At 46.1% G+C, this 22,490-nt stretch overlaps 1 gene segment (V, D, J or C); it reads left to right on the plus strand.

Moving 5' to 3' along the window:
* Nucleotides 1–59: 59 nt before the first annotated feature.
* Nucleotides 60–22,178, plus strand: LOC118078105 (immunoglobulin heavy constant epsilon-like). The segment is given in 8 exon segments: nt 60–211; nt 10,838–11,178; nt 13,023–13,349; nt 14,361–14,684; nt 16,761–17,090; nt 18,793–18,809; nt 21,148–21,282; nt 22,101–22,178. Coding segments are annotated over 8 exon segments (1,704 nt in total).
* The last annotated feature ends 312 nt before the right edge of the window (nt 22,179–22,490 follow it).

Raw genomic sequence — 22,490 nt, forward strand, 5'->3', positions numbered from 1 at the left:
TAAGCATCTATCTATGCTTGGTAGGAGTGGGGCAAAGGTAACTGTGGATGAACCCCGAGATGTGCCATAGCTGTTATGTCTGCCCGCTGCTTCTGTCACCTCTGCCCAAGGTGGTCATCCTGCAAGGGACCAGCCAGACTCCAATGGCTCCTCCTCTGGCAGAGCCCAGGAGGCAGGAGCTTCTCATTCACCTACTTGTAGTACAAGTGAGGTGAGCAATGCTGCTTTCTATGTCAATCATGGGGAGTTCCCTCTCAGGAATATGCTCCATTTACAAAGAGGCATTTATTAAGGGATGCAGCCTAGGGCTTGCCGATCAGAAGGTCAGCGGTTCGAATCTCTGCGACGGGGTGAGCTCCTGTTGCTTGGTCCCAGCTCCTGCCAACCTAGCAGTTTGAAAGCAATTCAAAGTGCAAGTAGATAAATAGGTACCACTCCAAGCGGGAAGGTAAACGGCGTTTCCATGTGCTGCTCTAGTTCACCAGAAGCAGCTTTGTCATGCTGGCCACATGACCTGGAAGCTGTACGCCGGCTCCCTCGGCTGATAATGCGAGATGAGTGCCGCAACCCCAGAGTTGGTCACAACTGGACCTTCAGGGGTCCCTTTACCTTTACCTTTACCTTACTAAGAGGCAAAGGACTCCTTCATAGTAAACACAGCAGGGGGAGATCATAAAATCATAGAATTGTAGAGTTGAGATGGATCTCAAGGGTCATCTAGTCCAAACCCTGCAATGCAGGAATCTCAGCTAAAGCATCCATGACAGATAGCCATCCGACCTCTGCTTGAAAACCTCCAAGGAAGGAGAGTCCACAACCTCACGAGGGAGACCATTCCACTGTCAGACAGCTCTTACTAGAAAGAACAGCTCTTCAGAGAAAGCCCAGAAGTGAAAGAACGGACACCATTTAGGAGACATAAAAAGGGATCTCACAAATGTTCAAGTTCCTGTGAGGTCCCATTCCTGCCCTGTTCTCCAGCAGATGTTCTTCTGTCATCATGGAGCCAGCTCAGAAAGGTGCGGAGAGGGACAATGGTGCTGCTGAAAATTAGCCTTCAAAGATAAGAAGAGAAAGGGTGACCTTTCTGAGGAAGAGGGAGCGGGGTTTCAACTTTAAGCAAGATTGTTCTTCTGAGGGTTTATTTTAGCCCTTCTAGCAAAAGCACAGAGCGTGTTAATAGCTTACTGTAGATGAAGTTCCACTTCAGGTCTCCAATTTCAAATATGGTTGCATGGAAGAATTTGCTGCAACTCACTGTATAACCCCAAATACAGAAGAGGAGTCGGATACTTGTGTAGCTGTTTGTGAAAGAAAATAAATACTTGCAGTTGTTTCCTGGCAATGCACAAGAACCCTCCCTACCTGTACGCACAATAAATATTTTGTGGATTTCTTAACCTCATTTCATTTGACCTCCAGTCTGCAACCTCTTCCTCTACATAGTTCACTCTCCGCATTTTCAGACCCTCCAGGTGTTCCTATTTTCCAGGTACAGTCCTGGATTTACAGAAGCCGTCCCCGTTTCTGATTTGACCCAGGAATGTCCTGCTTTTCCTTAGGACGTCCCTGTTTCCATCTGAGAAATGTTGGAGGGTATGCATTTGGCGTGTCAGATAGTGGTTTTCCGGACAATCACTGTGTTCCCTCTATGTGGAGGTCCCTCCTGTCTCACAGACTTAAGGGACTTAAGGAACTTAAGATGTGAGATGCCTGATGAAGAAGCTAACAAGTTGCCGGATGGTTTCTGTAAGGAGGTTAGATGGCTTCTCCTCAGAACAACAGGGATGTGAGCAAACTGGGGCAGAGATATGGGAGCAATCTTCCAGCTGAGGGGTTTTTTTCCTGCCTTTTTCTTTCCCCACCCCCATGAATGTGCCAGAATCTAAATGTTTCTCTCTCAAGGCTCGGAAGGTCAGGGGAGCATTTCCAAGAAGGCAAAACCCTTTGAAAAGTCACAGACAAATAAGTGTATAATCACCAATTCTCTCGGGATTTTTATCCATGAGGATTTGAAAGGCTCTAACCCCACCCCCACTCCCACATATTTTTCCTTCTAGGGGTAACCTGTATATTTCATAAAATTCATATGTGCTTGATTGTAAGAAAAAATAACTCAAAGCAGTTGACAAAAAGAAGGGCAGGTCCTTATATGTGGAGGCTTTTACAACGGCAGTTTTAAATAAATAGATGATATAGATAGACGGTAGATAGATAGATGATAGGTAGATAGATGATAGAGTGCTTTTTTAGGGGTACTCTCATTTTGACTCAAGAAAATCGCCATTTTATAGTTGAAATCGGGGAAAATAAATACAGTAAATGGACAAAAGTATAAAGATTCACAAAATGTTTAGAGATATGTGTACCCCTGGGTCCCCCCAGAAAAAAAGTACTGGATAGATGATAGATAGATGGATAGATAGATAGATAGATATTAGAGAGAGAGAGAGAGAGAGAGAGAGAGAGAGAGAGAGAGAGAGAGAGAGAGAGAGAGAGAGAGAAAAGAAAGAGAGAGAGAGAGAGAGAGAGAGAGAGAGAGAGAGAGAGAGAGAGAGAGAGAGAGATTACATCATGAGAAGTTTTAGGGCTTTCCCTATAGGATGGTTTGGAATTACCCTACTGCATGGAACTACAGTGTGGGTTTGTCATTTTTCTGGTTTCATAAGGCTTCTGAAAGCATATTTCCCTCTCTTTTCTCCCAGTTTTCAATTTGTTGGCTTAAGGAAGCCCTGAAATACTCCCAGTGGAGTTTAGTTTTCTGTGCACAATATGTGTAATTTGGCTACAGCTTGCACATGCAAACTCAGATGATGCCAGTCTGTTTTTTTCAGTCCCTGGTATCCTGAGAAAGGGCTGAGGCCGACCCCTGCCAGCCAGACCCTGGAGTGCCACTGCCAGTTAGTGTGGGCATTACTGGGCTAAATAAGGCAGCATCCTACATTCCCACTGCTGATGGGCGTTTTATGTGTCATAGATGGTGATGATTTATAAAATGCGGCATAATGCCTTGTATATTTTCCTATCGATTGAAGGCAGGATGCAAGCAGACACCTGGCCACACGACAGGTCTTCTCCTTCCCACTGCAGCTTTCAATATGCCCCAAAATCTGTACTTTAAGGTTGAGGGACTCTCCAGAGCAGATTTTAGGGGCCATGTTGGGGCTGGTGGCAGGAGAAGGGGAACCAGAGAGGTCCTGTTCCACAAGTGGTCTTACGTTTCACAAGCAGGCGGATGTCACTGAATATCCACCATCAAAAAACCACGTATTGCCCTCACAATTCAATCTATCCCAAGTAAGAATTGGAAACCATCAGTGGGAATGAAGTGTGATACAGAAATGGTTACTAAATGAGGGTGAGGCCTAGAATGGCACTCAAGCCTGAGTTTGGTGCTTTGACAATGCCATCCTTATAGCTGGAAATAATTCCACTTACAACAACGTCATACCCAGTAAGTTCACCAAAATTGACCACGCAACCCTATACCTGTCTGCTCAGAAGTCATCCTCACTGATTCAATGGGATTTTGAACTCACTGGTGAAAGAGGCGAGTTACTGGAGGCCTGACTACCTGCAAAATCGTTATTTATTTATTTATGCTCCACCTATCAGACTGGGTTTCCCCTGTTGGCGGCTCCCAACAGAATAAAGAAGCAAAAAACATTTAAAACTTCCCTAAACAAGGCTGCCTTCAGATGCCTTCTAAAAGTCAGATAATCTTTGACATCTGACGGGAGGGTGTTCCACAGGGTGGGCACCACTACCAAGAAGGCCCTGTGCCTGGTTCCCTGTGACCTCACTTCTCGCCTGGAGGGAAGTGCCAGAAGGCCCTCAGAGCTGGACCTCAGTGCCTGGGCTGAACGATGGGGATGGAGATGCTCTTCCAGGTATACTGGGCCATTTACTGGTATACTGTTTGTTTAATACTTTGGAATCCTGTATATCTTTACCTCACCTTGGTCTTATACATCACCTTGATTGCCCCTGGTCAAAAAACAAACCAACCCTGTTAAGTTTAATCAATTAATTAATTAATGTGTGCATAGGTAAGGAAAAAAAAGTGGTTTGAGTTTTTGCAGGCCAAATTCAGCCCAATTCCGGTACTTCATATAGCCTTGAGGAATGGAACTTTTGGGTTTTGAAAAGGTGTTAAACCAGATGATTAAAAAGAGGAAGTGATTGGCTCCCAAATATATCCCCTGGACCTCATTTCTGATTATTATTAGTTTCACACCTTCAGCTCTCAGGATGTCAGTGTTCTTTTTAAAGGGACTTCTTAAGAACATAGGGGGGAACTCTGAAGGCCTCATTGTGGCGGAAATGACTCCCCAGCAGAAACAGACTGTGGGTCATTCAACAGAGGTCTGGTTGCTTCAATCATCTCCAACCTTGGGATCGGTGAGTTCAAAAGAGGGTTTGTTCTTATGTTGAGGGGCAGGGGAATTGTAGTATGGAAGGTTGGGTGGATGCAGGTACATTGACTCTGGACCAATTGAATAAGATGACTTTTATACATATGCTGCGTTAAAAGATACTTACAGTACCACTTTCCAGAGGTGGCCTAATGGCAGTATTTGCAATGGCAGCATTTGTTAATAACCCTGTTTGGACCAGTGCCAAAGACACCAGAAATATTAGAACAATTGGTTAAATCCTTTGAGATCAAAAAGCTGGTTACTATTTTTTATACATATTTGGTATCAATAAATTAATTTGATAAGAAGACTCTGAGAAAAGAATGGAATTAAGAATTGGAGATTCCTTTATTACCTAGGCAGTAGGAGAGTTTTTCAGCTTCTGTAGCAAAGGTGTCAATGGATTATGAAGAGAGAAGCCTTAAGAAGGTAGGTGAGAAAAGCCCCAGGGCTCCTTGCTAACTTCTCCCAGGCTTGTTACTCAGCTATATCCCAGCTGGGCTACCTGCCAAGCTGCTTCTTGCATCCAAGCTATGGATTATGCTAGGAAGCTGGAGGAGGGCCAGGGGGCTACCTGGGAGTCTGGCCAAAGCCTCATGGTCTACTGGGAAACTCCTGAGCTCCCAGAGGGATGTTGAGCTTCAAAGAGGTAGGTTGGACAGAAGAAGGCTGCCTGAAAGCTTGCTCAAATGCTAGGGGTTTCCCAACTTCCCAATGAACATTTGGCTTCCAGGGAATCGGCTGGGTGGAAGGAGGAGACTGAAAGATCAGCTGTGAAATTCCTCACCTCACAGTTCAGCAGCAGGCTTTCAACTAGTGGGCCAGGGAAAGTGTAGGAAAGCTTACTCCAAGCCTAATGACTCCTGCTCTCTTGAAGGGGTGCAAGGCTTATGGGAAGCTGGTGGGGAGGAAGGGAGCGACCCCAACAGCTTGTCCCAGCCTGATCCTCAGCTGGGATAGCAAGGACCCAGCTGAGCACTAGGGCTTGCAACAAGCTGGACAAGTGCAAAGGAGTGCTCTAAAATCCATGTCAGCTGTAAGACGCCTGGTTTCATACTTGAGCAGTATGCTTCATGAACCCTGGAGGGGAACAAGGGAGGGGAACTGGAGCTATGCCCCACCTGATGCACAACTGTACGATTCAATACCTAGTTCAGTATTAGGATTCAAGGAAGCTAATTCTGGAGCAGAGGAAAGCTGAAGCCAGCCCTGAATGTAAGGTGCTTGGGAGCTGCCAGTGGGGCTGCCTAAAGGGCTGGCCCAAGCCTGATGCTCAGTTGGGGGATCCTTGACCACCCAAGTGAGAGCTAGGCTTCACAAAAGCTGTGGGGAGCAGCCGGGTGGGTGGGCTGCTGAAATGCTTGCCCCAAGCCCAATGCTCAGCTAGAAGATTCTTGACTACTTAGCTGTGTGCTAGGAGCCACAAAAGCTGTAGGGAGCAGCATCCTGATGCCTGCTGCAAGCTTTACGCACAAGTATTTGACAACCCACCCAAGTGGTGCAATTCACGAAAGCTGGTGGGGAGGGGAATGCCTGGATGGCTGTCCCAAGCCGCATGCTCAGTTGGGAGATGTTTTTGCCACCTAGCTTTTGGTCTTCCCATAAGCTGGTGGAGGAAGTAGCTGAGAAGCAGGGCTACGTGTAAGGTTTTGCAATTGCCTGCTCCAAGCCCGGTGCTCAACTGGGGGATTCTTGACCACCCAGTTAAGAGTTAGGCTTCACAAAACTAGTGGGGTGCTGCTGGGTGGGTGGGCTGCCCAAGTGCCTTCCCCAAGCCTCATACTCAGCTACGAGGTTCTTAACAACCTAGCTGTTCACATAAGCTGGAGGGGAGCAGCTGAGAAGGTGGGGAGGGCTATGTGGATACATGCCAAAAGCCAAGTGCTCAGCTCTGAGATACATGGCTTATCAGACTATCAGCAGACTGGTGTACAGCTGGAAGGTATGTGACTACAACCCACCCAAGTGCTATCATTCACAAAAGCTGGTAGGGAGCATCCAGGAGAGGGGACAGCCTAGATGCCTGTCCCAAGCTCAGCTGGGAGATGTTTGACTATCCAGTAGAGCATTAGAATTAACAAAAACTGGTGGGCAGCAGATGAGAGGGGATGGCTGCCTTAAGCCTAGTGACCGACTAGGAGATTTCTGACCACCCAGCTGAGTGTTAGGCTTCACACAAAAAAGCTAGTAGGGAGCAGCAAGGCCTGGAAGTCTGCCCAAAGCCTAACACACAGTGGGAAGATTCTTGCTAACTCGGATCAATGTAAGATTTCACATAAGCTAGTGGGAAGCAGTCGGCAAGCTCTCTGGATGTCTGCCGTTAGCCTGATGCTCAACTGGGAGGTAACTTCAGGGAAGATGGCAGGGAACAAGGGGCTGCCTGAAGAGCGTGCTGTAACCTGATGCTAGCTGGGAGTTTCCCAAACTTCCCAGATGAATGTTAGGCTTCATTTGGCAAGGAAGGTGACTGAAAGTCTACTCAGATGCTTAGCTGGCAGATTTCTGACCACCATCCCCACCCAGATGAGCAGGAGGTTCCAGCCTGTCAGGGGCAGAGGAGCTGCCTGAAAGCCTGTCCCCATGCCTGACGCTCATCTATGGTGCTTTTGGCCTCCCAGATCCACAACAGGCTTCAGGAGCAAGGAAGTATCTTAAAGCCTGTGCCAACTTTCCTGAGCAAGAGCAAGCTGCAAGAAGCCGAAAGGGGGCAGGGGCTGGCTGAGGGCTAGGAGGTTCCTGACCCTTCAGATGTAGGAAGCTGGTAGACAACAGGAGGTGCTTTCTGAAAGTCTGGTCCAAGCCTGATGCTCCACTGGGAAATTCCCGACCATTCAAACGCTTAACAGGCTTCATGGGGACTGGATCTGCTCCAGGCGTGAATCTCAGCCTGGAGGACCCCCCCCCCCCCAATTCTTATTTGAATAGTAGGCTTCAAGGAAGCTGTCTTGGATCAAGTAGGCTACCTTAGCTTGGCTCCCAGCTCAGGTTTTGGCTTCAGGGAAGCCATACGAGAAGCTGGTGGGGCTGTGGGGGAGCCATTCGGCTACTTGAATGCCTGCCCAATGCCTGAGCTGTAATGCTTTAGGGCTTTATATTTTGAGACCTGAAACTGCCAGCTCAGCCAAGGAACAAGAGAGTTAGGAAACAAATGGCTTTGAGGAGCCTAAGTTCTACTCCCTGCTCAGAAAGTGTTCTTTGGGGCAAAAAGACCCCTAAGGTTTGCTAGGCTGCAAGGGTTGAAGTAGACAGGAGCCCTGGGTTCTCTCTGGAGTGGGCTGCAATGGATGAGTGGGGCGGAGCTGGTTAGGACAGAGGTGTGTACCCAGCCATAGTAGAGTAGTTGAGTGGTTTAGAGAACAAGGAATGTGGGATCTGGTGCACCTGAGAGTGGCAGCCCTGGGGAAGCTCATGCTTCTCGGGGAGGAGAGAGGGGCATAGCAGCTTAAAACAAGCATGGACTCCCCACATTAGGAGAGTGGTTTTCAGTGGTTGCAAGCTGGAGTCAGCATGTGCTGGAACTCCTAGGTTTGATCATCAGCTCTGGCTGAGGAGGGGAAGGTAGAGAAGATGTGGGTGACTCCCCAGGGGGGGGCTGTGCAAGGTCAGAAAGGAAGCTCCATGGGGCTGAAAGGCATCACAGGTCTTGTAGCTAGAGTAGGAGATGTTTGGCAGTTGTCACTATTATTTAACAGGAATGGTTCCTACTTTCTGCAACTTGCCTCTGGCAAAGCACTGTCCCTGCCTTGCCTTTGGGATGGGCCTTGTTGAAACTGTCTTTATTATGAGTTGCTTTTGTTCAGCAGCATCCCCAAGACTTCTAAACATCTCTATGTGGACAGCGATTCACACACCTCATCTTTAACACTCACACATGCTGATGACACTCACATTCAGCATTTGAGAACATGTTGTTGGACTCATGCTTTCTCACAATATTTGGTTTTTAAAGATTGCTGGGCAGTCCCATTTTATGCCTGGATTTTATCTACTGGCTGGGTTGTCTGTTCTTGATTTAATCATTTTACTGAATTGTTGCATACTGCAGTCTGTTTTATTATGTATGCTGCCTGGTGAGTCAGCCACCAGAGAGACACGGCTGTTTCCTTGGTCTTACTGCTGAAACAAGGTATCTAAGCAGTTAAAGTTTTTCCCATCATGGCAGGAAAAGCTTCCTCTCCTAACTTTCTCAGTGGCACCTGTGCGGGGAAAGGAACTGGCTATGTGCAAACGTGTCTACAATTTGCAAGCTGTTGAGAAACCTGAAGTTTTTCTCATGGGACAGACGACCGGCAGCACCCTCTTGGCCTAAGGCTCTGCACCCTCTAACGGACAGCAAGGCCTTGTTCCCACAGAGGTAGTAGACCTAAGTCTCAGATGCTGATAATGCCTTCATTTTTTCAACCTGCATTATTTGTAAAAAGCACTGTTGTTGTTCAACTAGTGAACCAGGGGGAAGTGAGGCACCTCATGCTTAGGGGACAAATTTGCCCCTCCATTCTCTCCACCCAGCTTTTACAAGCCTCCCCAGACTTACCACATCCCATTCCTTGAGTGTTTTTGCCTGGTTGGGAAGTGTCCTTGAATTATGACAATGGTTCTTGCTTAACTTAGATGGGGGAATCTATGTGTGCACAGAATCCTCTGAATTTTCTAAAGCTAGAAAGTGCAAAAGTAAGATTTCCATCTTTTGCTCGGCTCATCTTTGCTGCTTTTGACTTTGAACATGGCTCCAGTTAGCATGTGCCCCCAGAACATTGCTCATGATGGAATGCGACCCTTGGGTTACAAATGTTCCCCACCCTGCTGCTAGAATTTTTCCTCCCTGACATAGTTTCCTTTAGGCCTAGGCCAGACACAGTTTTGCCACCAGGGAAAACTAGGCAAAAACCACACACTTCCTACTTACCGCTTTCCATAAACCACAAAGCCCCCTTTTCATGGATGTAAGATCCCTCCACAACTTTTTTAAAAATAAAAAAAAATGTAGAATTCAAAATAAAAATGTATCTGGTTTGGTTATACATTAAGAACTTGAAGCCAAAAAAAATTGATGCGGAATTCACTGAATAACAGTGCAAATGCAGCTCAAGGCCAGGTGTCAAGTAGTTGGCAAATTTGGAGAGAATCAGCCAGCTGGTGGGTGCTAAACAGGGCTGTTTGCATTCTGCAAATAATTCACCATCCTAGGCTTTCAGTGTTTTCAAGAAAGTTTCTAGCTCTTGTGGTTAAGAAAATAAGTTTGAAGCTACTGCTTTGGTGCAATAGATACCTTCCCTCTCTCAAACAAATGGCCAGGAGATCAATTAAGCAGTGTTCTTCATGCCCAGTAGGTTTGGAAATGGTTGGCAATAGCAGAACTATGGATGAACTGAGGGATGCCGGTGGCACTGTGGTCTAAACCACTGAGCCTCTTGGGCTTGCCGATCAGAAGGTCGGGGGTTTGAATCCCCTCAACGGGGTGATCTCCCATTGCTCTGCCCCAGCTCCTGCCAACCTAGCAGTTTGAAAGCACACCAGCGCAAGTAGATAAATAGGTACTGTTGCGGCGGGAAGGTAAACGGCGTTTCTGTGCACTCTGGTTTCCGTTATGGTGTTCCGTTGCATCTGGGAGATACATATGGGTGAGCAGAGTGGTGAAGTGAAATGTACAAATGTATGGTTTCCCTGACCAGGGAAGTCACTGTCGACTTGTGTAAAGGAAAACACTTAAAAATTAGCCATAAATGGTAGAGACCTCCAGGACAACTGTTGCCTATGGAAACTAACACTCACTCCAGGCCTTGGAGGGTTAAGCCACTGGGAGACCCTCCCAGGTACCAGCTGTTTTTTTGTTTGAGTTCATAACTTAATTCTAAGAAGAATCCCACCCGGGGCATCAGACAAGCTCTGCACAGGCCCGAACATAGCTTCTTCTTCTTCTTTGGTGATCACTTGTAGCCGAGTAAGATTGTCATCCATAAACACGGTTTTAACCATAAACGAGTCCGTAAGTGACTGTGGAGGCCAGTTCTGGATCCACACGTCCTTCCACAGTGGGGACATAGGTTTCCAGGCAGGAAATGATCATGGTGAGGGTTTGCCAAGCGTGCCTTCCTCTTAGCACATTTCTCCCCTTCATCCTGACTTCAAGCGTCTTCAGAGCTCATGATACCTTTGGTAAAGGCTGTTCTCCAGTTGGAGCACTCACAGGGCAGTGTTTCCCAGTTGTCATTGTTTATACTACTTTTGTTTTTTAGATTTACCTTTGTCTTTAAATCTCTTTTGTTGACCACCAGCATTACACTTTCCATTTTTAAGTTGGCATGGATGTGGTGCTAGAGACACTTACTACCACTTACTATGTTGTGATGAGGGCAGGAATGAGATAATGTTATCGTGTAACCCAAAGTCAGCCCATGGAACACACATTTGCTGGACAGCATATCTTCAACATGTCTTTTTCTCTCTTTAATTGCAGCAAGTGCCACAGCCCCAACGGTCTTCCCATTGCCTCCCTGTAGCCAAGACTCCTCTACTGCCTCCCGGGTCTCCATAGGTTGTCTGGTCTCTGGCTACTTTCCTGAACCGGTCACAGTACAGTGGAATTCGGGAGCCATCTCCAGCGGCATCCGGACCTTCCCTGCACTATTGGATTCATCCAGTGGCCACTACACCCTCACCAGCCAGCTCACCATCCCAACCAGCACCTGGGAATCAGAGAAGTTCAAATGCAATGTCACACATGCAGCTACCGGCTTCACAGCCAACAAAGGCATTGAGCGTGAGTCCTTCTGGGCCTTGGTTATCTGCTTGCTTTTTAACTCTCAAATATGCAATCAATGCGGTTAAAGAAAGTAAAGTAAAATACTTGGGTGGGGAGAGGGGAGCAATAGATGCAATTTTGGGGGGTAGTATTATTGTCTCATTCCAAGGCACATGAAGCATGGCAGGCACCACCAAGAAGAAAAACGTCTCTGCCCAACAAGGCTTGCAGATGAAATATAAGGGTTGGGGTGGAGAGAATGAGTTTGGAATCCTCCATTCAGTACCAACAATGGCACAGTATAAGAAAAAGTCAGGTTGTAGCATTTCAGATTTCGGTTGTCAGCGGCAAGTTGGAGCATCATCCAGCAGCAACTTTTGGGAATACATTTCAAGGCTAGATTGATTTAGAGGGATTTGTGGCCATTTATAGATCATTCTTCTTTATTTTGGAGCAATGTTACCAAAACACAAAACATACAGTGTTTGCTGCTAATGGCATTCATGACCCCCCGTTTTAATTCCTTATATGAGTTGTCAACCTGCAGAACCAGTGGAATGAATTAGGTTCTGGGGTGGTTGGGTGTTCCTACGGCCCAATCACTTGTAATGATGGAAGGAATGGCTAGGATTGATCACCCTGTGCCATCCTTTGTGCTGAAGCAGGCAAGGCAAAGCATGATAAATACAGGGGGGAGGGAAGCTTTGAATAGGGATACAGAGTGGGGGGAAAGTTCCTTGATGAGAAGGTGAGGCTATTCGTAACTTTGGGATCAGCATGTCAAAAGGTGGGGAGGATGATAACAGGAGAACCAAAAGAGGCAAATTGCAGATGAACTAGTAGCCACTGAGACCTCAAAGCTTACATGGAGAGGGAAATAGGTGGCAAAGTGAAGATCACTAAGACAGTGTTTCTCAACCTTTTTTGGGCCACGGCACACTTGTTCCGTGAAAAAAATCACGAGGCACACCACCATTAAAAAAGTTAAAAAATTTAACTCTGTGCCGCCCTATATTATAATTATGACTGTAAGAAACACTTGCCAAATATTGCTTTCCGGCGAGTTAGCGTTGTGTATTGGCGGCCGCCAGGCTCGTTTGCACTGAGCTTTGGGAAAGAGGAGGAGAAATATTGCTTTCCGGCGGGTCAGCGATTTTTATTGGCGGCCGCCAGGCTCGTTTGCACTGAGCTTTGGGAAAGAGGAGGAGAAATATTGCTTTCCGGCGGGTTAGTGACGTTTATTGGCGGCCGCCAGGCACGTGACAATGCAAATCGCCCTTCTCGTCGCCGCACGTCGCGGCATACCAGCCAGCGTCTCGCGGCACACTAGTGTGCAAAGGAACAGCGGTTGAGAAACGCTGCACTAAGAGACGGGGAAGGGGGGTAGATCACAGACAAGTGGTATTAATTCCCCTCACATATGGATGGGGGAGGATATCAGTTCAGTTATGATTTAAATATGAATCAACCTAATTCACAACACCTGGATGAAAACACAGCCATCCTTTCAAATTCACACTTATCCGAATTTTGCACAGCGGTCCTCCGGCCAAGTAATGTGTATAAAAATGCATCTACTAGGGAAAGATGTGCACAAAAATGGATATATTAGTATAAATAATATATTTAAAAGGCATTATATTGGGAGTACTGCTTAGCAAAAATGTTTATATTAGGCAAGATAGTACACAAAGATAGCATGTTAGGAGAAAAACAGATTAAAATGCAGATGAATTGTCATAAGTACTTATTTTAGAAATATTTGCACAGAGATATGGAGAATTGGGGGGTGCAGAAACTGAGAGAAATCAAAATTGACAAGTTAATCCATCCCTGCCTTCCCATAACTTATACCGCTCCAGACTCTCCTGCAAAACCACCGGTGGCCCCAGAAATCCGCCTTCTCCATTCCTCCTGCGATCCCAGACATGCCACCATTGAGCTGCTGTGCATTATCTCCAGCTTCTACCCCAGTAGGGTGACGGTAGAGTGGCTAGTGGGTGGGCAACCTGGTATGCTATCCTCGGTCACAGCACCACCCAGGAAGGATGCCCGTGGATACACCTTCAGTACCACAAGCACGGTCAACGTTAGCAAAGAAGACTGGCAGGCTGGGAATACCTACCACTGCCAGGTGTTCCACGAAGCAACCCAAACCAAAGTGAAAAGCAAAGCCAAGATATGCGAAGGTAGGAAATGTTGACTGAGCTGGCACTTGGGTTGTCCTCTGTTTTGGTGGGCATGGACTGGAATGCAAGAGGGAGGAGGACAACTGCTTTGACGTTACTGAGGATCCTCCACAGGGAGCCAGTGTGGTGTAGTGGTTAAGAGCGGTAGACTCGTAATCTGGTGAACCGGGTTTGCTTCCCCGCTCCTCCACATGCAGCTGCTGGGTGACCTTGGGCTAGTCACACTTCTTTGAAGTCTCTCAGCCCCACTCACCTCACAGAGTGTTTGTTGTGGGGGAGGAAGAGAAAGGAGAATGTTAGCTGCTTTGAGACTCCTTCGGGCAGTGATAAAGCGGGGTATCAAATCCAAACTCCTCTCCTCCTCCTCCTCTCAAGCACTAAGCATTTCAAGACAGTGTCCTTCCTAATTCATTCATATGTGTGTTTGTGCGCGCGCATGTGCACGCACGCTGCTTTTTATTATGGCCCATTGAAATAAGCCTTTTTCCCATTGACTGCAATGTACACATGACCTTAATGGTAGAGTGGTTGTTTTCCATTTCTACTGGAAGCAGGACTCTGGAAGACATAGTGGACACCAGAGTGCCGCAAATGTCCATGAAAAGTCTTGGCTAATATGCTATCCTCTCCAGGTGGTGGGGGGGGGTGGGATCAGAGGACATTTTCCTTCCTCTACAACATGTAGTTTGACTCAATGGTGTACACTTACTCCTGCATAAAACAATATAGTCTTGATAGCAGAAGCTGAAGTTGTAGAGGAGGGTGACAGGGAACTTCTTCTTCTTCTTCTTCTTCCTCTTCCTCTTCCTCTTCCTCTTCTTGGCTTGGTTACTGACAATAGAATATGGAGCTTTTATTGATTCTCGGGCACCAAATGCCAGCTTCCTTCCTTTAATAAATGTACCAGGTCTGGAGCAAGGAATGCCCTCCTTAACAGGATGCATGCAAGCCCCTAAAACAGCAGAGAGGGGAGGGGTGGTTGGAGAAGTAACATGGCGTTTGTATCCCCAGATGATACTGTTTGCACCTCCGCTGGCATTAGCGTGCGAATCATGCCCCCAACCCCAAAAGACTTGTATGTAAACAGAGACCCCACGCTCACCTGTGTGGTGGAGAATCTAGAAAATGCAGATGGGCTGAAAGTCACCTGGTCACGGGCAGATTCAGGACCCGTGAGCCCAGGTGCATTGGAAGTGAAAGAAGACCTTAATGGAAAGTACACTGCTACCAGCTCCCTCCCTGTCACATCGTGGCTGCAGGGTGAGGAATTCACCTGCATGGTGGAATATCCAAGCTTGGCTGCTCCCATCAATAGGACCATTGTGAAGATGACAGGTAAGAGGGGAAACAGGGTTGGTCTCCTATCCTGGGGCTGGTGGCCTTGTGTTCCAGCAGGAATGACTGCTCCCCAAATCAAATGGGGGTGCCTTTTGCGTGGTCGCCCGCAGCCCCCTGGGTCCCAGTGCGGCTCCTGGTAGTTCAGGCTGGCTTCATCCTCCCCAGGCTGGATACCTGGAGGTCTCCGCCTACACATGGCTCTGCTCACAGGTTTTTAGGGTGCTTGAAAAACCTGCCATGCATGTTTTTTTTATAGGAAGACAACATTGGGACTATTTCCATCTCCAGCTAAGGATCCTTCTAACTCCTGAATCTGTCTATTAATAGGTTGAGCTAGATGAAGGATTGAGCCAGTTCTTTTGAGGGCAGTTCATTATCCTTGCCCTGATGGCCTAATCCGTACATTTAAGGAGCTACCTGGAAAGAACAATGTGGGAATTTGAACATACCAATACCTTCTCGGGAAAGGCTGGGGTTCTGTGTGCTATGGGCCCCTCTCTGTGTATCTGTTAAAATAAAGGAGGCTGTGTAAATTTACCTTAAATCTCTGCTATCTTGGTTTGGTATCTTATGTATTCATCCAGCTCGAAGAAGCCCAACACAGTTCTTCCTACCGAAGTCCACGTGCACAAGGGCTTCAGCTAAATGCATTCTAGCTTGTTAATGTTGTCGCTGAGGATTTACTCTGTCTACTACTGTACTTGAAACTGTTTTTCAAGGTATTTAGCAGATAATAATCAGCACTCCTGCCCAAACCACAAGCCCCAGGATTCTCTTGGGGAGAAGCCATGACATTCAAACTGTAACAGCAATTGCAATATGGATAGATTAATTTCTAAAGCTGTGTTTGCTGTGCTATTTATGAATGTGAATGCCACCAGAGAAGGCCGAGCTGTTCCATTATTATTATTATTATTATTATTATTATTATTATTATTATTATATATATAGTGGTACCTCGGTTTATGAACACAATTGGTTCCGGAAGTCTGTTCATAAACTGAAGCGTTCATAAACTGAAGCGAACTTCCCCATTGAAATTAATGGAAAGTGGATTAATCTGTCCCAGACGGTCCGCGGAGTACTTAAACTGAAGCGTTCATAAACTGAAGCGAACTTTCCCATTGAAAGTAATGGAAAGTGGATTAATCCATTCCAGTCGGGTCCGCGGAGTACTCAACCTGAAGCGTACTTAACCCGAAGCATGGGTGTAATTGGTTCCGGAAGTCTGTTCATAAACTGAAGCGTTCATAAACTGAAGCAAACTTTCCCATTGAAAGTAATGGAAAGTGAATTAATCCGTTCCAGATGGGTCCGCGGCGTTCGTAAACCGAAAATTCATAAACCGAGATGTTCATAAACCGAGGTTCCATACATACATTCATACATACATACCCTGCCAATCTGGCTGAGTTTCCCCAGCCACTCTGGGCGGCTCACAACAGAATATTAAAAACACAATAAAACATCAAACATGAAAAACTTCCCTTCAGATGTCTTCTAAAAGACAGATAGTTGTTTATTTCTTTGACATCTGATGGGAGGACGTTCCACAGGGTGGGCGCCACCACTGAATAGGCCCTCTGGCTGGTCCCTTGCAACTTCACTTCTCGCAGGGAGGGAACTGCCAGAAGGCCCTCGGCCCTGGACCTCAGTGTCTGGGCTGAATGATGGGGGTGGAGACGCTCCTTCCGGTATACTGGACCGAGGCCATTTAGGGCTTTAAAGGTCAGCACCAACACTTTGAATTGTGCCCAGAAACGGGGTGCCTGTGTATATCATGGAGACAAGCAGTACTGTCATTAAGTGATTACAGTAAGTGCCACACTTTTTAAAGACAAAAGAAAAGGTGCTGGTACTGTGTACCCTTGAATACCCCCGGGGGGCGGGGAGCACTGTTTCCTGACCAGAAAGAAGAGCACAAGTAGACTCTGGGGAAATCCTCATGCGGTTTCAGATAATATGACGGGCCTTTGGGGATCATTTTTGGGAATGTACTGCGGCATCCACTAATTGGTTCTAATCTTAATCACTTTTCTCTCATGCATTCTCTCCCACCCCATCCCAAAAAAGGCAAGATAAAGGCTCCCAAAGTGTTCCTCTTCTCCCCACACAACGAGGAAATCCGTGCTCGGCCAGCAATGCTAACGCTCACCTGCCTGGTCACAGGGTTCACCCCAAAAGAAGTTTCTATCCAGTGGCTGAAGAATCACAACGCCGTGCCTGAAGATCACCATGTCAACACGCCGGTCATGAAGGACAACAAGAACGACTCCCACTTCATCTACAGCAAGCTGACAATTCCATTCTCTGACTGGAACAATGGAACCCCTTTCACTTGCATGGTTTACCACGAAGCCCTCCCTATGAAGTTCACCCAGAGGACCGTGGAGAAATCCCAGGGTAAAAAATGATGGCCTATGGCACTGCAACCTCATCAGCCACTCCCAGATTTTCCTCTAGCATTGTCAGATAAACCTGTGTAAAGGTCTTCCACACATGCATGTTTGGCCTATGGCTGAATAAAAGCGAACTAACTCAGATATATCCCATGTTGTGGTCACTTGCAGGAGAATCGATGGCTGGCGTGGGGTGGGTGTGTTCTGGAAAGCAAGGAGAGAATGGATTTATTAAGTGGGTCTTCATGATATTGGAAGCAAAATGTATTTGCCATTTTCAGAGCTATGCCATGGGGAGCGGGGAGGTTGCAAAGGTCAGTATATATGTAGTTTTACTGATCACAACAAGGAAGGATTTGGTCCAAAGACACCCAGTGAGCTTCATCTAGATAAATGGTGATTTGAATCTGGGCCATATTCCACCGGGCTCAAGTCCAACATCCTGTCACCTGCTCCACGCTGCCTTCCCTCTGTACATGTCCATACACAGGAATCTGCTCTCCTTTTAATGCCTGGTGCTGAAGACAGCTGCTATAACATTGAAGAGGAATATTTATGTATCCTCCTCTCCCACAAAGATTCTGTTGCAGATCCCCCTCAGCCTCTCCCATTGCAACCACCAGCAGCTCCGTCCTTTGGTCAACTGCCACCAGGCCTCAGTTCCTCAATGGTTCAAACTAGTCAATTGTGGCAGAGCTGTGGAGTTCACTTGCAGACCCAGAAACAGTATTATAACTCAGTGTTCCGTGTATTAGAAGCTGATAGATATTACAGCAGGAAAAGAAGCTGTGAAGGACAGTGTAAACAAGCAAAAACGAAGCCGCAGCAGAGCAAGGGAACCAGAAAGTCAAGAAGGTCCAAGATGAGTGGCTCATATAGAAGCAACAGATTTAGAAATGGGAGCATGTTTGTGAACACACACACACACACACCCAAGGGAGTAAAAATTAAAAAGCAGGGGAAAGGCTGGGGAAATGAGCAAAAGGTATTTCTAAATTTGCCACAGTCCCAAAAAATCAAGGCCCAAGCCTCATCTTCTAATTTTGCCTTCTTGATATGAATATGTATTCTGCCTATTGCAGACGATCGGTGGGAAATTATTTTACATTGCCCTTCTGTCTTCCTGTTTGGGATATATCTTATAAGACGTAAGAAGCTGACTTTTATTGAGTCTTGATCAGCTTTCCTTCTCAGCCTAATGCTGGTCACTCTGACCAGCTCCAGCTCTTCAAACTCTCCTTAATGTTTTCATGAATCCTTTAAAAAGAAACCGAGACAAAATCATGAATGACAGTTCTAATTACAGATATTGGCTGTATCCAGTGCTAGCCTTACTCACAGCAGATCCACTGGAAATAATGGATAAGACTACCACATGTCCATTAATTTCAATAGGTCTACTCTGAGTAGGACAACAGAGAGCAGAAGCAAGGGAGTCATAGGGCCAGAAAGTAGGAAGCAGCCATCTGGTGCAACAGACATGCATGCTCACCATCAACATTATAAAGCCTTCATATCAGGCATCCCCAAACTGCGGCCCTCCATATGTTTTGGCCTACAACTCCCATGATCCCTAGCTAACAGGACTAGTGGTCGGGGAAGATGGGAATTGTAGTCCAAAACATCTGGAGGGCCGAAGTCTGGGTGTGCCTGCTTCATATCAACTCACATTGTCCAGATTATTAATCTCAGTGAGGCAGCAGAAGAAACAAAGCAAAGAATAGTCTCTAAGGGCCAGGCTAAATGTGATAACAGGGGCAGGGAGCAGCCACAGGGAAGGGTGATTTTCATCAGGAGTACATATAAACTACCTCCCCTTGCTCCAGGTTCCTTACAAAGCTTATCCCTCGAAGTGGCTGTTCAACTATTAAAAAATAATAATCAGAGGCTATTTCAAGTGACACAGCATCCCATCGGTGAGAAACTGAAATTAATAATGATGATAGCAATTATATAAAATAAATAATACTATTTGACCCTAAATCTGATGGGGATGGGTGCGCAAACTGAGCCAAGCCCTGGATAGATTGGCGAATAGGTCAGATAGATGAGAAACCATGAGAGAGAATCAAATTCACTGACTATTCAGGACATACTATTGGACTGGCCTTACACTGGGGGTGGGATGTGAGAGACAATATGTTAGACAAGGCGCTTTGACCCAATCATGACACACAGGTATACAATGGGGGGGGGGGTTTCCCCCTCACAGAGATAGTCTGGGATCACGTCAGAACCATACCTGCCAAGTTGCTGTCGGAGAAATAAGGGACCAGGCGGAAGTAGCAGACCGGAAGTAGCGCTGCCGCCATTTTGGAACTGGGCGGAGCATGCTCAGAAGTGACTTTTGCTTTGCCCAGTTCCAAAATGGCCGCCGCGCCAGAAGTGGCACTGCAGCCATTTTAGAACTGGGCAGAGCAGCATCAAAAGTCGCTTCTGAACATGCTCTGCCCAGTTCCAAAATGGCCACCGCGCCAGAATAAACCGGGGGAAAACAAAAAATCCTTTTTTTCAGCTAGGAACAGCTGGAAAAACGGGGATTTCCCGGGGAATACAGGAGACTTGGCAGCTATGCTCAGAACCACCCAGTCAAACACATACACACAAAAAGAAAAGCTGCCTCAAAATCTCTTAACATTTTGAGCGGACATTTTAAAACCGGGGCTGTAGGGGGGTGGGAATAGGATTTCTAAGTACACTTGGGCCCAGCAGCCCAAATCTCCACTCAAACACTCTTGCCCCAGTTACAGGTAGGTAGCCATGTTGGTCTGCTGTGTAGTCGAAACAAAATAATAAAAATAATTCCTTCCAGTAGCACCTTAGAGACCAACTAAGTTTGTTATTGGTATGAGCTTGCATGCACACGAAAGCTCATACCAATAACAACTTAGTTTTGTCTCTAAGGTGCTACTGGAAGGAATTATTTTTATTACAGTGGTAACTCTACTTACGAATTTAATGCGTTCCAAATGCATATTTGTAAGTCAAAAAAAAAGTGTCGAATCCCATAGGAATGCATTGGGAGAAAAAATTCGTAAGTCGAAGCAACCCTATCTAAAAATTCGTAAGTAGAAAAAATCCTATCTAAACTGCATCCAAGATGGCGGACGGAGCTCCGTTCGTAAGTAGAAACATTCGTAAGTAGAGTTATTTGTAAGTAGAGGTACCACTGTATTTTGTTTCGACTCTTGCCCCAATTATGCTGCAATGCTGTGGCCTCAGCCAGCTACACATGAAAAGAATACAACCCCCGACCCACACCTACTTGCTGGTTACTCCATACTTGGAGGTTAACAGGTGGCCTGCTTTGCGTACTAGCTAGTGTTCGGTTTCGGTGGTTAGAAGACCAGATTCAAAGCCCCCCTCAACCATGATGCTCACTGTGTAGCCTTTCTATATGTCCCTCAGAAGAAATGGGGGGGGGGTTACTCTGAAGAACTAGGCACAAACGTTACCTGGGGTGAACAGGCAGGGTTACCAAAACTCTTACACCAATCCTCTGTTTCAAAATGTAGATGCTATTTATTGTTATGTAGGCCATAGATGATCTTGCAGATGTGCAGTTCATGCATCATGGGTTTTGTAGTCCATGTTAGACTGTGAGAATAAGAAGAAATGTAATAATGGTGCATGAGTACTACTGAGTAGAACCTATGAGTCAGTATAACTCTTAAGTAAAGTGTGCGCGCATGCTAGTACCTGCTACTTGTATCTATATTACTAAGGACTGATAGAGTTGGCAGAACAAAGGGGAGCAGATAAAATCTACTGGAGAAAGTGGATTTTTAAAATGACAACCCATAGCCTGGCATTAGGTCAGGAATTACCTTACCAATGCAATATGATAGAATTCCCACCATGTGGGTTTCATACATTTCTACCTGCAATTGCAGTCAAATTTCAGAACAGGTAGCTTTGAGATTTCTGTAGCCTGTGTTGATTACAAAGACATTAGACATTAGCGGTGGGTGAAGCTTGGGGATGTTTTATGGTGAATACAGGGATTGACATCTCTCTCTCTCTCTCTCTCTCTCTCTCTCTCTCTCTCTTCCCTCACAGAGGTGACTGTGTCAACAATGGATTATTACAGCAATGAGAAAGAGGAGGAACTGGACCGCCTGTGGCGAACCATTTTCATTTTCTTTGTTCTCTTCCTCCTCAGTGTTTGTTATAGTGCCACCATTACACTGTTCAAAGTGAGTAGAGGGGAAGGGATATTATATATCGACATTTGCATTTAAATGGTGGAGGCAGCATACTTTAAACACAGCAGGGATAGAAAGATGAGAAAAGACAAAGGGATAATGCTGAGATGTTTGCACTGTTAGTTGTAAATTACTGAATGGTTCTGTAGAAGAATGAGCCTAAAACATGACACGTATCCTGTGTCAAACAGTCCATTCAATATCCCATTAAAATCAGAACAACGGGATGAGGAAAAAGATTTGGCTTGTTGGTTGGCAAGACAAGTTAAGGGTAATGGGATGGGAGAAGATGGTTTTATTGTACATTGCCCAAAGGACATAGTTCTTCATATGGAATTTGCTCCTGCGAGAGGTAGTGATGGCCATCAACTTGGAAGTCTTTAAAAGACAAATCCATGGGAAATAAGGTTATCATTGGCTACTAACTGCAATGGATATGTTCTGCCTCCATTGTTAAAGGCAGTGTGGCTCTGAGTACCAGTTGCTAGGAATCACAAGTGAGTAGAGCGCTGTTAGGCTCAAGTCTTCCTTGTGGGGCTTCTATGGAAATCTGGTTCACCGCTGTGAGAATAGGAGGGTGGGTTCCCTTTTGGCTTGATGCAGCATGACTCTTCCTAATATTCTTCTGTCGTGTTCTTATGGTGGTTTATAAATAAACACATAAATATACCTTGCAAACGGTGACTGGCAGGAGATACCCGTAGGAAGGGGAAAGGAACTAAGTACTGTAGATCTTGCATATTTTTCTTCTTCTGTACTCATTCCTGCTGTATGTCTTCCTTTATCCCCACTCTCACTACTTCCCACAGGTAAAATGGCTCTTTTCCACTGTGATGCTCCTGAAGAAGCAGCCGTTGGGCCCTGACTATAAGAACGTGAACCAATGAGTGGCCTAGAAACATTTTCCTGGGAACTCTTTCCCTACACCTCATGGGGTGCAAAGAAGTGGTCACTGGCTGGATTCAGGGCTCCTTATCTTCTCTCTTTCGGCCCCTTCTCCTCCTTGGCAGGTGGAGATGAAGCCCTTCTACCGGTCCTTTAAACATGTTTTCCACAGTGACTGTCAAGAAGAGTGTGGTGTTTTCTAGTGTAACTGAACTGTACAGCTTTGTATTTTACGCACTACTTGGTAAATGTTCTGTAGGGGTTTTTTTGTACTATATAAGGTAAGATGCGCATAAAGTGAGGGAGGGAAGGAA

Source organism: Zootoca vivipara, chromosome 13, assembly GCF_963506605.1.
Source record: "Zootoca vivipara chromosome 13, rZooViv1.1, whole genome shotgun sequence".
NCBI lineage: Eukaryota > Metazoa > Chordata > Lepidosauria > Squamata > Lacertidae > Zootoca > Zootoca vivipara.